At 60.8% G+C, this 14,681-nt stretch overlaps 1 protein-coding gene across 5 annotated transcripts in view; it reads right to left on the reverse strand.

Moving 5' to 3' along the window:
* The window catches only part of DNM2 (dynamin 2), a 38,109-nt gene that overhangs the window by 10,990 nt on the left and 12,438 nt on the right, over window positions 1–14,681 (reverse strand). Inside the window, exons 6-17 of one of the 5 annotated variants that reach the window (XM_039391347.1) lie at window positions 13,628–13,788; window positions 13,336–13,478; window positions 12,763–12,898; window positions 11,718–11,785; window positions 10,758–10,860; window positions 10,518–10,655; window positions 9,992–10,093; window positions 8,214–8,300; window positions 8,049–8,119; window positions 7,202–7,231; window positions 4,914–4,965; window positions 2,967–2,978 (exon numbers count right to left, since the gene is read on the reverse strand). In XM_039391347.1, the coding sequence (XP_039247281.1) occupies window positions 2,967–2,978; window positions 4,914–4,965; window positions 7,202–7,231; window positions 8,049–8,119; window positions 8,214–8,300; window positions 9,992–10,093; window positions 10,518–10,655; window positions 10,758–10,860; window positions 11,718–11,785; window positions 12,763–12,898; window positions 13,336–13,478; window positions 13,628–13,788 (1,103 nt within the window). Of the gene's footprint in view, window positions 1–2,966; window positions 2,979–4,913; window positions 4,966–7,201; window positions 7,232–8,048; window positions 8,120–8,213; window positions 8,301–9,991; window positions 10,094–10,517; window positions 10,656–10,721; window positions 10,861–11,717; window positions 11,786–12,762; window positions 12,899–13,335; window positions 13,479–13,627; window positions 13,789–14,681 lie in introns of all 5 variants that reach the window. The other 4 variants (XM_039391348.1, XM_039391349.1, XM_039391351.1 and 1 more) reach the window with 4 other exon arrangements.

Consider the following 14,681-nt stretch of genomic DNA (forward strand, 5'->3'; position numbering starts at 1 on the left):
GGGTGGGAAAAGCTGCCCAGGCCAGCGGGATGATCCAAACCCAACCCCCTGTCGCTGCTGGCTCAGCCTGGATGGGCTGAAAGGAAAAGCTCCAGCACCCCACGGCCCCATGGAGGGATCCTACAACCCCATAGATGGATCCTACAACATCATGGATGGATCCTACAATCCCACAGATGGATCCTATGACATCATGGATGGATCCTACAATCCCACAGATGGATCCCACGGCCCCAGGAAGGGATCCTACAATGTCATGGAGAGATCCCATGGCCCCAGGGAGGGATCCCACAGCCCTATGGACGGAACCCACGGCCCCATGGATGGATCCTACAGCCCCAGGGAGGGATCCTACGATGTCATGGAGGGATCCCACGGCCCCAGGGAGGGATCCTACAATGTCATGGAGGGATCCCACGGCCCCATGGACGGATCCTACAACCCCATGGAGGGATCCCACGGCCCCATGGATGGATCCTACAATGTCATGGAGGGATCCTACGGCCCCATGGATGGATCCTACAACCCCATGGAGGGATCCCACGGCCCCATGGATGGATCCTACAATGTCATGGAGCGATCCCATAGCCCCATGGAGCGATCCCACAGCCCCATGGATGGATCCTATAATGTCATGGAGCGATCCCACAGCCCCAGGGAGGGATCCTACAACCCCATGGATGGATCCCACGGCCCCATGGATGGATCCTACAACCCCATGGATGGATCCCACAACCCCACAGATGGATCCCTGTCCTGAGGAACCCCCACCCCAAGCCAAGCAGCATCCCACCAGGAATTCTTTCCCGGGACTCCAGACAGGAGGGACCCCAGGGATTCCCAACCCTGTGCCAGCCCCTGCCCTGGCGGGTTGTCCCACCCAGGGGTTAGTGCCGGGGGGTGCCGGGGTCAGTGGGAAGCGCGGTCGGAGCGGGACCAACCCTGGGGTTGGCACGGGTTAGACACGGGTTTTGTCGTGGCTCCTGCGGGAACACCGGGATGGATCCTCCCCCCCTGGAGCCGAGGGTTTTCCCACATCCCTCGGGGCGGGTGGCTCTGCTTTTCCCAAGGGAGAAGCCACGACAAAATTCCCGGGGTTAGGAAGAGGCGAAGCTCGGAGGCGGCCGGAGCGTCCCGGGCCAGGGGAAGGGCAGAGCCCCGGAATTCCGGGCGGGATTTCACCTGCAGGAACCTCTGAGACACCCCCCCCCCCCATTCCCTTGGAATTTGATCCCAGCTGGTTTTAAAGGAACTGAGCCAGGAGGGAGGAGTGGGGAGGAGAAAGGATTGGGAAAGGGCAGAGGGAAAGGGATCGGAGCAGAGCGAGGGCAGGGGGGGCTCGGGGAGGGCCAGGGGGGATTTGGGGGGGATTATCGGGAAAAGGGGATCCACCTTTGGAGCAGGGGAGGGGGAGAGGGTCTGGCAGGCACTGGGAGAGCTCACAGGGAATTCCAAGGAAAAGGGAGAGGGTCTGGCAGGCACTGGGAGAGCCTGCAGAGAATTCCAAGGAAAAGGGAGAGGGTCTGGCAGGCATTGGGAGAGCTGGCAGGGAATTCCAAGGAAAAGGGAGAGGGTTTGGCAGGCACTGGGAGAGCTCACAGGGAATTCCAAGGAAAAGGGAGAGGGTCTGGCAGGCACTGGGAGAGCTCACAGGGAATTCCAAGGAAAAGGGAGAGGGTCTGGCAGGCACTGGGAGAGCCTGCAGGGAATTCCAAGGAAAGGGGAGAGGGTCTGTGCAGCCCGGCAGGAGCCGGAGCCTTTGGGAAAAGCCAAGGAGGAGCAGGAGGAAGGAGGGAGAAAGTTCCTTTAAACCCGACTGATTTTGTGGGAATCGGAAGGTTCTGGGGCCCGAGAGCTCCCGGAGCTCGGCCCGGCTCCGATCCCGAATTCCCAGCTCTCCCCTTCCCGGTCCCGGCGCGATCCTGTCCCGCGGGGAGAGGCCCTGCCCGGAACCCGGGGGGGTTTTCCAGAAACCCCTTGGACGGTGCAGAAGGAAAACGGAAGCGTCTGGAGTCGGGAAAAGGCGACGCCGGAGCCGGGACGGGAATTCCCGGGAAAAGCAGGACACCGGGGCGGCTTCCAGGCCACCCCCGGGAATTCCGGCGGCCTCGTAAAATCCGTGGTTTGGGAAGGGAGGAGAAGCCTCCAGTGCCAAGCGCAGCCGCTTTCCCACGGGAATGGGGTGGCTGATGCCAGGGAGCTTCGCCTGCCTCCCGCTCCAACTTTATCCGGAGGCAGGAGCCACGGGATTATCCCGGTTTTCCTCCCCAGGGAGACCCCGGGGTGTGGAGGGGCCGTAAATCCCAAGCTGGGGGATAATTCCGGGGCAATTCCCTCTCAGACACTTCCGTTTTCCCGGAGCGGCGGGATCAGGCCCCCCCCCACCCCGGCTCCGAGGGGATCCCTGGATCCCAGACAGGGAATTGCATCCCAGGAGTGAGCACGCTGAGGGAGAGCTCCAGGAATAACCTCAAGTTGGGAACCGAGGAATTCTGTTCTCGGCAGGTCAGGATTTAACCTCAAATCCCACAAAAAAAACCTGGGAATTTGGGGGACATAACACACTTCCAGCCCTTCCCCCCGTGCGTTCCCAAAGGAACTCCCTTCCCAAGGGAATCTCATCCCACCACAGCAGCTCTGGGCTAACAAATCATAAGGATTTTGGCTTCCCAAGGGCCGGGAAAAGCAGGTGGGAGCTGAATCCCAGGATCCAGGGTCCCTATCCCAGGATCCAGCTCTCCCTGTCCCAGGTCCCAGCCCGGGATGGCCCCGAATCCCTTTTTTTTTGGGAAGAGCCAGGAGCGGGCACGGAGGGGACGAAGCCAATTCCACCTCACGGATCCCTCTGGGAATGCTGGGAATGCCCCTGGGAATGCCCCCCCCCCTTCTCCCAGCAGCGTGCTCCATCCTGGGAAGCGGGGTCGGGAATGCTGCTCCCGGCTCTAATCCCGCTCCGAGGTACTTACCAGGATCTCCCCCTTGGGGTGGGCAAAATTAAGGGACAAAAAGAAAAAAAAGCAGGATGAGGAGGAGACAGGACGGGGAAGGGAAAGGAGGTGACGGGAGAGAGCGGGAAGCACAAAAAAACGGGAAGGGGGGAAAAAGCAGAAAAACAGCAGAAGAAAACCCGTTACATGCTATTAATGACGGTCATTCCCAGCGTTAATCATCCCTCGGAGCCGCTCTTCCCGAGGGAGCAAAGGGCCACCGGGGGGGGGGACACACGGCCCCCTCAGCCCAACACCCCCTCGGGAGCGGGAGCACGGCGGGGGGCACTCGGATTCCGGGACATCCCGGTGTCCTCCTGGTCATTATTCCCTGAGCCAGGGATTCCAGGACATTCCAGGGATGGGGGGGACTCGGATTCTGGGACATCCCGGTGTCCTCCTGGTCATTATTCCCTGAGCCAGGACAGGGGGGGACTCGGATTCCGGGACATCCCGGTGTCCTCCTGGTCATTATTCCCTAAGCCAGGGATTCCAGGACATTCCAGGGATGGGGGGCACTCGGATTCTGGGACATCCCGGTGTCCTCCTGGTCATTATTCCCTAAGCCAGGGATTCCAGGACATTCCAGGGATGGGGGGCACTCGGATTCCGGGACATCCCGGTGTCCTCCTGGTCATTATTCCCTGAGCCAGGGATTCCAGGACATTCCAGGGATGGGGGCACTCGGATTCCGGGACATCCCGGTGTCCTCCTGGTCATTATTCCCTGAGCCAGGGATTCCAGGACATTCCAGGGATGGGGGGACTCGGATTCCAGGACATCCCGGTGTCCTCCCGGTCCCCATTCCCTGAGCCAGGACAAGGGGGGACATGGATTCCAGAACATCCCAGTCCAGTCTTCATTCCCTGAGCCAGGATGGGATGGAATGGACATGGATTCCAGGACATCCCAGGGATGGGGGGGACTCGGATTCCGGGACATCCCGGTGTCCTCCCGGTCCCCATTCCCTGAGCCAGGACAGGGGGGGGGGACATGGATTCCAGGACATCCCAGGGATGGGGGGGGACATGGATTCCAGGACATCCCAGGGATGGGGGGGACATGGATTCCAGAACATCCCAGGGATGGGGGGGACATGGATTCCAGGACATCCCAGGGATGGGGGGGACATGGATTCCAGGACATCCCGGTGTCCTCCCGGTCCCCATTCCCTGAGCCAGGACAAGGGGGGACATGGATTCCAGAACATCCCAGTCCAGTCTTCATTCCCTGAGCCAGGATGGGATGGAATGGACATGGATTCCAGGACATCCCAGGGATGGGGGGGACTCGGATTCCGGGACATCCCGGTGTCCTCCCGGTCCCCATTCCCTGAGCCAGGACAGGGGGGGGGGACATGGATTCCAGGACATCCCAGGGATGGGGGGGACATGGATTCCAGAACATCCCAGGGATGGGGGGGACATGGATTCCAGAACATCCCAGTCCAGTCTTCATTCCCTGAGCCAGGATGGGATGGAGTAGACATGGATTCCAGGACATCCCAGGGATGGGGGGGACATGGATTCCAGGACATCCCGGTGTCCTCCCTGTCCCCATTCCCTGAGCCAGGATGGGATGGAGTGGACATGAATTCCAGGACATCCCAGTGTCCTCCCTGTCCCCACCCCCAGGGCTGGGCCGGGTCCCCCAGCAGCTCCTCCCGCCCAGTTTGTCCCAGATCCCGCTGATTTTAGCCGGGAATTCCGCTCCCACTCTGCCCCGGAGCTCCGGCTCTCCCGCCTCCATCCCTGGCCTTAAACATCCACGTTTAGGGATCCCCCGGGATCCCGCTGCCCGAGTGCTGCCGGAGGGGATATCCTGGAGAGCCAGCCCTGCTCCCGGAGGAGCAGCAGCAGGAGGAGGAGGAGGAGGAGGAGGAGGAGGAGGAGGAGGAGGAGGAAGGCCGGGAGCCTCCGGCTGTACCTGGTTGGGAATCGCCCTCTTCTTGTTGGTCTGCGTGTTCCTCTGCTGCGCGCTGGAAAACAGGGAAAAGAGGGAATTTTTTGAGGCAGGGAAGAGAAATCCCACGCAATTCCCGCCCGGAACGCCGCAAGGATGAGCTGATCCAAAAAGGGGGGGGGGGAAAAAGCCCGTCAGGTGGAATTCCAGAGCCCCTTCCCGAGGTTTGCCCAGGAGCGGGTGGAGAGGGGAGGGGGGACGGACACCGGGATCTCCTTCCTCACGGACCGGACCGTTATTCCCAGGAATTCCAGGGGGAGGAACTGGCAGGAGAGGAAACACCGAGTGGAGCAGCGGCTGCGGATTCCCAAGGGAATTCCGGCGGGGAGCCCGGCCCCGAGAACCACCGAGAACCAGGGAGGCCTCGCTCCCGAAAAGCCCCGACTCCCCCCGGCTGGGGAGCGGGAGCGGGATCGGGACGGAGCGTTACCTGCACCAGAGGGAAAGCTACCTGTCTCTCCTGAGCACCGGGGGGACGGGGCGGAACCGTTAGGCAGGAGCGGGAATAAAATCCAGGAAGACAGTTAGAATCCCGCCGGGAACACCCCGGAGCAGCAGTTCCCGAGCACCCATCCCTGGGAATGGGCGGGATCCCATCCCTGGGAATGGGCAGGATCCCATCCCTGGGAATGGGCAGGATCCCATCCCTGGGAATGAGCGGGATCCCATCCCTGGGAATGGGCGGGATCCCATCCCTGGGAATGGGCGGGATCCCATCCCTGGGAATGAGCGGGATCCCATCCCTGGGAATGAGCGGGATCCCATCCCTGGGAATGAGCGGGATCCCATCCCTGGGAATGGGCGGGATCCCATCCCTGGGAATGAGCGGGATCCCATCCCTGGGAATGGGCGGGATCCCATCCCTGGGAATGGGCGGGATCCCATCCCTGACTTGCCGGGATTCCGGGTTTGGGGAACTGCTCTCTGCCTGCCCTGATCCCAACATTCCTCCCGAATCCCCGGGAATGCCCGAGGATCCCGAATCCCCGGAGCGGGGATGCTCTCCGAGGGCTCGAGGAGAAGCTCCAGGCTCCCGAAAATCCAAGGTGGGAAGTGGGAGGAGAAGCTCTGGGCTTCCAATTCTGAAGTTAAACTGGGAGGAGAAGTTCCCCGGCTCCCAGATCCAAGGGACAAATTCCCTGGCTCCCAATTCCAGAGCTGACTGGGAGGAGAAGCTCCCCAGCTCTTGAATCCAAAGGGGAAGCTGCCCAGCTCCGGGATCCAGGCGGGAAGCTCCTGAACCCAAAGGAGAAGCTCCCCAGCTCCCGGATCCAAAGGGGAATCTCCCCAGCTCTCAGATCCAAAGGGAAGCTCCTGAACCCAAAGGGAATCTCCCCAGCTCCCGGATCCAAAGGGAAGCTCTCCAGCTCCATGGGGAAAGCTCCCCAGCTCCCAGCTCCAAAGGGGAAGCCGCCCAGTTCCCAGATCCAACAGGGAAGCTCCTGAATCCAAAGAGGAAGCTCCCCAGCTCCCAGATCTAGGGGGGAATCTCCCCAGCTCCCAGATCCAGGTGGGAAGCTCCCCAGCTCCATAGGGGAATGTCCCCATCTCCCAGATCCAAAGGGAAGCTCTCCAGCTCCATGGGGGAAGCTCCTCAGCTCCCAGCTCCAAAGGGGAAGCCGCCCAGCTCCCGGATCCAGGCGGGAAGCTCCCCAGCTCCCAGATCCAAAGGGGAAGCCGCCCAGCTCCCAGATCCAAAGGGGAAGCTCCCCAGCTCCCAGATCCAACAGGGAAGCTCTCCAGCTCCATAGGGGAATCTCCCCATCTCCCAGATCCAAAGGGAAGCTCTCCAGCTCCATGGGGGAAGCTCCCCAGCTCCCAGATCCAAAGGGAAGCTCCCCAGCTCCCAGATCCAAAGGGGAAGCTCCCCAGCTCCCAGATCCAGGCGGGAAGCTCCCCAGCTCCCAGATCCAAAGGGAAGCTCTCCAGCTCCATGGGGGAAGCTCCCCAGCTCCATGGTGGGTATCAGCTCCCCAGCTCCCCCGATCAACGGGAAGCTCCCCATCTTTCCCGTCTGATACATAAGGGAAGTTCGTCTGCCTCCATGGCAGGGAAGCTCCAAAGATCCCAAGATCCATAGGGAAGCTCCCCGCTCCGTTGGGGGAAGCTCCCCAGCTCCATGGGGTAAGCTCCCCAGCTCCATGGGGGACGCTCCTCAGCTCCCAGCTCCAAAGGGGAAGACGCCCAGCTCCCGGCTCCCGTGGGGAAGCTGCCGGGGGCTGTGGGCAGGGGGTCCTGCCGCCGGTACCCACCCGGTCGCCACGTGCTGCTCAGTGAAACAGCTGGGGCGGGAGAGGATCGGAGGAGTCCGGAGAGACAGAGAGAGGTGACGGATCCGAGGGGAGACAGCAGAGAGCAGGAGGAGAGGAAGGAACGCGACCGGAGGCGGAAAGGCAGAGACAGGAGAGAGAGAAAAAAAAAAAGAGGGAGAAGAGAAAACAGGAGGAAGACTGTGGGGAATTTAAGGAGCAGGAGTGGGCGTGGGCTCCGGGCACCCACGTGCCAGGGGTTTCCAGAAGGTTCCCGGCCGGTTTGGGGCCGGAAAACACCGGCCTTCCTTTGGGAGAAGCCGAGGGAAGGCAGCAGGGACAGAGGACAGGGGGCTTTCCCTGCTCCGTTCCAGCTCCAGGGGACGGGACGAGGGTCGTTCCAACGGCCCGAACCTCGGGAATTCATCCAGGCGGCCCCGGAGGCTGGACACCCCCATTCCAGCTTTTCCCAACACCCCCATTCCAGCTTTTCCCAACACCCCCGTTCCAGCTTTTCCCAACACCCCCGTTCCAGCTTTTCCCAACACCCCCATTCCAGCTTTTCCCACCACCCCCATGCCAGCTTTTCCCAGCCCTCAAAGCGGGCGGTGGCAAACGGAGAAGGGGAAGCTCCCGTCTCCCAGACCTGAGGGAATCGGGTGCCAAAGGTGCCAAAGGTGTGGATTTGGTGGGCGACGACGGGATGTGGGAGGCTCCGGCCTTCCCATGGCCGATCCCAGAGGGATAACACAATCCCAGGATAACACAGCCCCCCCCAGGCCGGGGGTGGGACCACGAGCCTCGCCGACGGAGAGTTTGGGATTTATCCCCCCCCCGGAAAAGGACTCACTTGGCAAATCCGATGAAATCCTCGTGGTTGGTGTTGATGTAGGAGAGCTCGATGTCGATCAGCAGCAGGATCTGGAGGGATCAGGGAGGGTGGGAATTCCCAGGGAGCCGAGAGGGAGCCCCGGGGACGCCCGAGGGGCCGGGAAGGAGCGGGATGGGGGCTCACCTGGTCCTTGGTTTTGCCCTCGCGCTCCCGGATGTGGGTGGTGACGATCCGCTCCGTCTCCTCCCGCAACCTGGGGTAGGAACCGAGCTGAAAAGAGAGGGAGAAGGACGGGGAAAAACCGCTGCGGGGGGACCGTGGCAGCGCCGCCGGGGCACCGACTGGTTCTGCCAAATCCACCCCAACCAGGTCCTGCTCGAGGGCATGGACTCAGTTCTGCCAAATCCACCCAAACCAGGTCCTGCCAGAGGGCACCGACTCGGTTCTGCCCCAAATCCACCCAAACCAGGTCCTGCCAGAGGGCACTGACTCGGTTCTGCCAAATCCACCCCAACCAGGTCCTGCTCGAGGGCATGGACTCAGTTCTGTGTCAAATCCACCCCAACCAGGTCCTGCTCGAGGGCATGGACTGTTCTCCACCAAATCCACCCCAACCAGGTCCTGCCAGAGGGCACTGACTCGGTTCTGTGCCAAATCCACCCCAACCAGGTCCTGCTCGAGGACATGGACTGTTCTCCACCAAATCCACCCCAACCAGGTCCTGCTCGAGGACATGGACTCAGTTCTGTGTCAAATCCACCCAAACCAGGTCCTGCCCAGTTACTGGTGCAGCCAGTCCCTTACTGGTGTTACTGGTGCAGCCAGTCCCTTATAGGTGTTACTGGTGCAGCCAGTCCCTTACTGGTGTTACTGGTGCAGGTAGTCCCTTATAGGTGTTACTGGTGCAGCCAGTCCCTTACTGGTGTTACTGGTGCAGCCAGTCCCTTACTGGTGTTACTGGTGTGACCCCTACCTGACCGATGCACTGGCACACAGTGCTGTTACTGGTGTTACTGGTGGCAGCAGTACCTTACTGGTGCACTGTGGATGAGCTCCTGGATGCCCAGGTGCCCTGTTACTGGTGTTACTGGTGTTACTGGTGTTACTGGTGTTACTGGTGGCAGCAGTACCTTACTGGTGCACTGTGGATGAGCTCCTGGATGCCCAGGTGCCCTGTTACTGGTGTTACTGGTGTTACTGGTGTTACTGGTGTTACTGGTGGCAGCAGTACCTTACTGGTGCACTGTGGATGAGTTCCTGGATGCCCAGGTGCCCTGTTACTGGTGTTACTGGTGGCAGCAGTACCTTACTGGTGCACTGTGGATGAGTTCCTGGATGCCCAGGTGCCCTGTTACTGGTGTTACTGGTGGCAGCAGTACCTTACTGGTGCACTGTGGATGAGCTCCTGGATGCCCAGGTGCCCTGTTACTGGTGTTACTGGTGGCAGCAGTATCTTACTGGTGCACTGTGGATGAGCTCCTGGATGCCCTGTCACTGGTGTTACTGGTGTTACTGGTGTTACTGGTGGCAGCAGTACCTTACTGGTGCACTGTGGATGAGCTCCTGGATGCCCAGGTGCCCTGTTACTGGTGTTACTGGTGTTACTGGTGTTACTGGTGGCAGCAGTACCTTACTGGTGCACTGTGGATGAGCTCCTGGATGCCCAGGTGCCCTGTCACTGGTGTTACTGGTGTTACTGGTGTTACTGGTGGCAGCAGTACCTTACTGGTGCACTGTGGATGAGCTCCTGGATGCCCAGGTGCCCTGTCACTGGTGTTACTGGTGTTACTGGTGGCAGCAGTACCTTACTGGTGCACTGTGGATGAGCTCCTGGATGCCCAGGTGCCCTGTCACTGGTGTTACTGGTGTTACTGGTGGCAGCAGTACCTTACTGGTGCACTGTGGATGAGTTCCTGGATGCCCAGGTGCCCTGTCACTGGTGTTACTGGTGGCAGCAGTACCTTACTGGTGCACTGGCGCACGGTGTTGATGAGCTCCTGGATGCCCAGGTGCCCTGTCACTGGTGTTACTGGTGTTACTGGTGTTACTGGTGGCAGCAGTACCTTACTGGTGCCTGTGGCTTGAGCTCCTGGATGCCCGGTGCCTGTTACTGGTGTTTGTTACTGGTGTTACTGGGTTACTGGTGGCAGCAGTACTTACTGGCGCACTTGTGGATGAGCTCCGGATGACCAGGTGCCATGTCCCTGGTTTACCTGGTTGTTACTGGTGTTACTGTGGCAGCAGTACCTTACTGGTGCACTGTGGATGAGCTCCTGGATGCCCAGGTGCCCTGTCACTGGTGTTACTGGTGTTACTGGTGGCAGCAGTACCTTACTGGTGCACTGTGGATGAGCTCCTGGATGCCCAGGTGCCCTGTCACTGGTGTTACTGGTGTTACTGGTGGCAGCAGTACCTTACTGGTGCACTGTGGATGAGTTCCTGGATGCCCAGGTGCCCTGTCACTGGTGTTACTGGTGGCAGCAGTACCTTACTGGTGCACTGGCGCACGGTGTTGATGAGCTCCTGGATGCCCAGGTGCCCTGTCACTGGTGTTACTGGTGTTACTGGTGTTACTGGTGGCAGCAGTACCTTACTGGTGCACTGGCGCACGGTGTTGATGAGCTCCTGGATGCCCAGGTGCCCTGTCACTGGTGTTACTGGTGTTACTGGTGTTACTGGTGGCAGCAGTACCTTACTGGTGCACTGGCGCACGGTGTTGATGAGCTCCTGGATGACGAGGTCGACGCATTTCAGACACGGCTCCTTCAGCTTCACCACCTGCTTCTTCACGATGGCCTCGAAGGCCAAATCCGGCGTGAACAGCCCCGTCCTGGGGGGAGCAGGGAGGTCAGGACCCCGGGAGAGCAGCTCCCTGCTCCTGGAGAGAGCCAGGCCCTCCTCTGGGAGAGCAAATCCCACCTCTGGGAGAGGAATTCCCTCCTCAGGAGAGCCATTCCCTCCTCTGGGAGAGGAATTCCCTCCTCTGGGAGAGCCATTCCCTCCTCGGGAGAGCCATTCCCTCCTCTGGGAGAGCAAATCCCACCTCTGGGAGAGGAATTCCCTCCTCAGGAGAGCCATTCCCACCTCTGGGAGAGGAATTCCCTCCTCTGGGAGAGCCATTCCCACCTCTGGGAGAGGAATTCCCTCCTCAGGAGAGCCATTCCCTCCTCTGGGAGAGCAAATCCCCCCTCTGGGAGAGGAATTCCCACCTCAGGAGAGCAAATCCCACCTCTGGGAGAGCCATTCCCTGCTCTGGGAGAGGAATTCCCTCCTCTGGGAGAGCCATTCCCTCCTCTGGGAGAGGAATTCCCTCCTCTGGGAGAGCCATTCCCCTCCTCCAAGAAAGCAAATCCCACTCTGGGATCACACGAACCACCCCTTAATTCCCTCTAAAATCCAACCAGAACTCCTGGGATTCCCTGGGATCTCCAGGGATCACACGAACCACCCCTTAATTCCCTCTAAAATCCAACCAGAACTCCTGGGATTCCCTGGGACCTCCAGGGATCACACGAACCACCCCTTAATTCCCTCTAAAATCCAACCAACGCCCATTCCCAGCTGCTCCCTCCGGGCTCCCCCCAACCCTGGGAGCCACGGGATGTCCTCCCCCCGGCCTGGGAAGCTCCCCCCACCCCTCTGGAGCAGGGAAGTGGCTCCAGGGAAGGCTCCAGGCTGGATACTTGCCTCACCCCGTGGATGTTCTTGATGGCGTAGCTGATCTCCCGCCTCAGATCCTTCTCGTCGAATTCCATCTGTCCAGGGAGAGAAGGAGCAGTCGGGATCATCCCGGACATGATCCATCCCAGGATGGATCCATCCCACCGCCCCTGGGGCTGCTCTGTTTTATCCACCCCAAATCCTGAGGCTTCCGTGGGATCACGGGATGCTTTGGGTTGGAAAAGCCTCCTTTCCAACCCTTCTCCAAGGCCGCCCCTGAGCCGTGTCCCCGAGTGCCACATCCACAGGCTTTGGGCACTTCCAGGCATGGGCACTCCCCCCCTGCCCCGGGCAGCTGTGCCAGGGCTGCCAAACCCTTCCCAGGCAGCAGTTCTCCCCAAATCCAACCTGAACCCACCCCTGGCACAACTCGAGGCCGTTTCCTCTCGTCCTGTCCCTTGGGAGAAGGGACCAACCCCCCCTGGCTCCACCTCCTTCCAGGGAATTGTGGGGAGCCAGAAGGTCCCCCCGGAGCCTCCTTTTTCCAGGCTGAGCCCTCCCAGCTCCCTCAGCTGCTCCCACGAGTTCTCCAGCCCCTTCTCCTGCTCTCCAGACCCTTCTCCTGTTCTCCATCCCCTTCTCCTGCTCTCCATCCCCTTCTCCTGCTCTCCAGACACTCCTCCTGTTCTCCAGCCCCTTCTCCTGCTCTCCAGACCCTTCTCCTGCTCTCCAGACCTTTCTCCTGTTCTCCAGCCCCTTCTCCTGCTCTCCAGACACTGCTCCTGTTCTCCAGCCCCTTCTCCTGCTCTCCAGACACTGCTCCTGCTCTCCAGACCCTTCTCCTGCTCTCCAGATGCTCATCCTGTTCTCCAGACCCCTCTCCTGTTCTCCAGCCCCTTCTCCCACTCTCCATTCCCTTCTCCCACTCTCCAGCCCCTTCTCTTGCTCTCCAGGGGGGCAGGAGAACACAGAGAAGGGGTGGGAGAACATGGAAAAGGGGTGGGAGAACATGGAAAAGGGGTGGGAGAGCACGGAGAAGGGGTGGAAAACATGAGCTCAGCACCGGCCTCACCTTCACGAGCTCAAAAGGGAATCTCTCGTGGAAGATCCGGTTGATCCGGGCACCCCCGGAGAGCTCCACGGTGTCCACCTGGTCTCCCGAGCCCTCGATCCGCTTCTCAAAGTCCACCCCGAACTGCTGGACCATCCTGGGGGGGAAAAAGAACGGGATGAAAGGGGCTCCCAGATCCCGCCCCGCAGCTGGGCTGGGGAAACAAAACTGCCCCGGTTCCTCCGGCTGGGGAGGGAGAACCGAAATTCCCACTTTTCCTGCTGTCCGGGAGGAGGGTCTGCCAGGGATGGAGGCGGCCAACGCTTCCAATTCCGACAGCAAACCCTTCCCTTCGGAGCAGGCAGGACACGGCAGGCCCGGAATGCTGATCCCGGCCCCCAGGGGTGCTCCGGGGGCATTCCTGGGAGAAGCTTTTCCCCATCCCTCCCCTCTGGAGCTGCAGAGCCCGACCACGTGGCTATTCCAGCTCTTCCCAAGATGGGGAAGAGCAGAAGGAGCGGATTCCCGCTCCGGGAACACTGGGAAAGGCGGGAAGGCAGAGCCCAGAGAGGGGGAGGGCCGAGAGGAACCTACTGCAGCAAAGCTTTGGTTTTCCGCGTGGGATCGTCGGGGCGGAAGTTCTTGTACTCCTCCACCTCCTTCTCCAGGGAAAGCAGCTGGCTCTGGAGTTTGCTGCGCAGCGAGGGCAGCGTCTCCCGGATGTGGTTGGTGAGTTGCTGTGGGAGGGGGGGGACGGAGGAGGACGAGGGGATGGAGGAGGAAGAGGAGGGCGCTGAGCCCAGGAAGGCTCGCGGGGCGGCTCCCGCTTTTCCGGGCGGCTCCCGCTTTTCCGGGCGGGAGGGAGGTGGGGAAGGGCCCGTCCCACCTGGTTGAGGACCCTCTGGAGGTGGGGGGTGCCCATGCGCTCGGCCATGTGCCGGTAGGCCGGGTGGGACAGGAAGAACTTGCGCTCGGCCGCCAGCGCGGCGCGGATGTCCTTCTTGCCGTCGATGTCCTTCTGGCTGCGGTTCACCACCCCGATGTACCCTGGGGGAAAAGGGAGAGGGGTTGGAGGGCACGGAGAGCAGGGAGAAGGGGTGGGAGAACACGGAGAAAGGTGGGAGAGCGTGGAGAAGAGGTTGGGAGAACATGGAGAAGGGGTGGGAGAATGTGGAGAAGGGGTGGGAGAACATGGAGAAGGGGTTGGGAGAATGTGGAGGAGGGTTGGGACAGCATGGAGAAGGGGTGGGAGAACATGGAAGGGGTGGGAGAGCATGGAGAAGGGGTGGGAGAACATTGAGGAGGGTTGGGAGAATGTGGAGAAGGGGTGGGAGAACATGGAGAAGGGGTGGGAGAATGTGGAGAAGGGGTGGGAGAACATGGAGAAGGGGTTGGAGAACATGGAGAAGGGGTTGGGAGGAATGTGGGAGGAGGGTTGGGACAGCATGGAGAAGGGTTGGGAGAACACGGAGAAGGGGTGGGAGAACATTGAGGAGGGTTGGGAGAATGTGGAGAAGGGTTGGGAGAACACGGAGAAGGGGTGGGAGAACACAGAAAGGGGTGGGAGAGCATGGAGAAGGGAATGACATGAGTGTGACACCCAGAGTGACCCAAGGGAGACATGGGGGACACCCTGAGTGACCCAAGGGGCACACAAGGAGTGACCCAAGGGAATGACCTGAGTGTGACACCCAGAGTGACCCCAGGGGGACACGGGGGACACACCCAGAGTGACCCGAGGGGAAGGAGTGACCCAAGGGAATGACCTGAGTGTGATACAGACTGACCCCAGGGGGACACAGGGGACACAAGGGACACCCAGAGTGACCCAAGGGACACCCAGAGTGACCCCAGGGGACACCCAGAGTGACCCCAGGGGGACACAAGGGACACCCAGAGTGACCCCAGGGGGACACAGGGGACACAAGGGACACCCAGAG

The sequence above is a fragment of the Pipra filicauda genome, unplaced genomic scaffold (assembly GCF_003945595.2).
Source record: "Pipra filicauda isolate LSUMZ 115617 unplaced genomic scaffold, ASM394559v2 scaffold942_size106905_pilon, whole genome shotgun sequence".
NCBI classification, from domain to species: Eukaryota; Metazoa; Chordata; class Aves; order Passeriformes; family Pipridae; genus Pipra; species Pipra filicauda.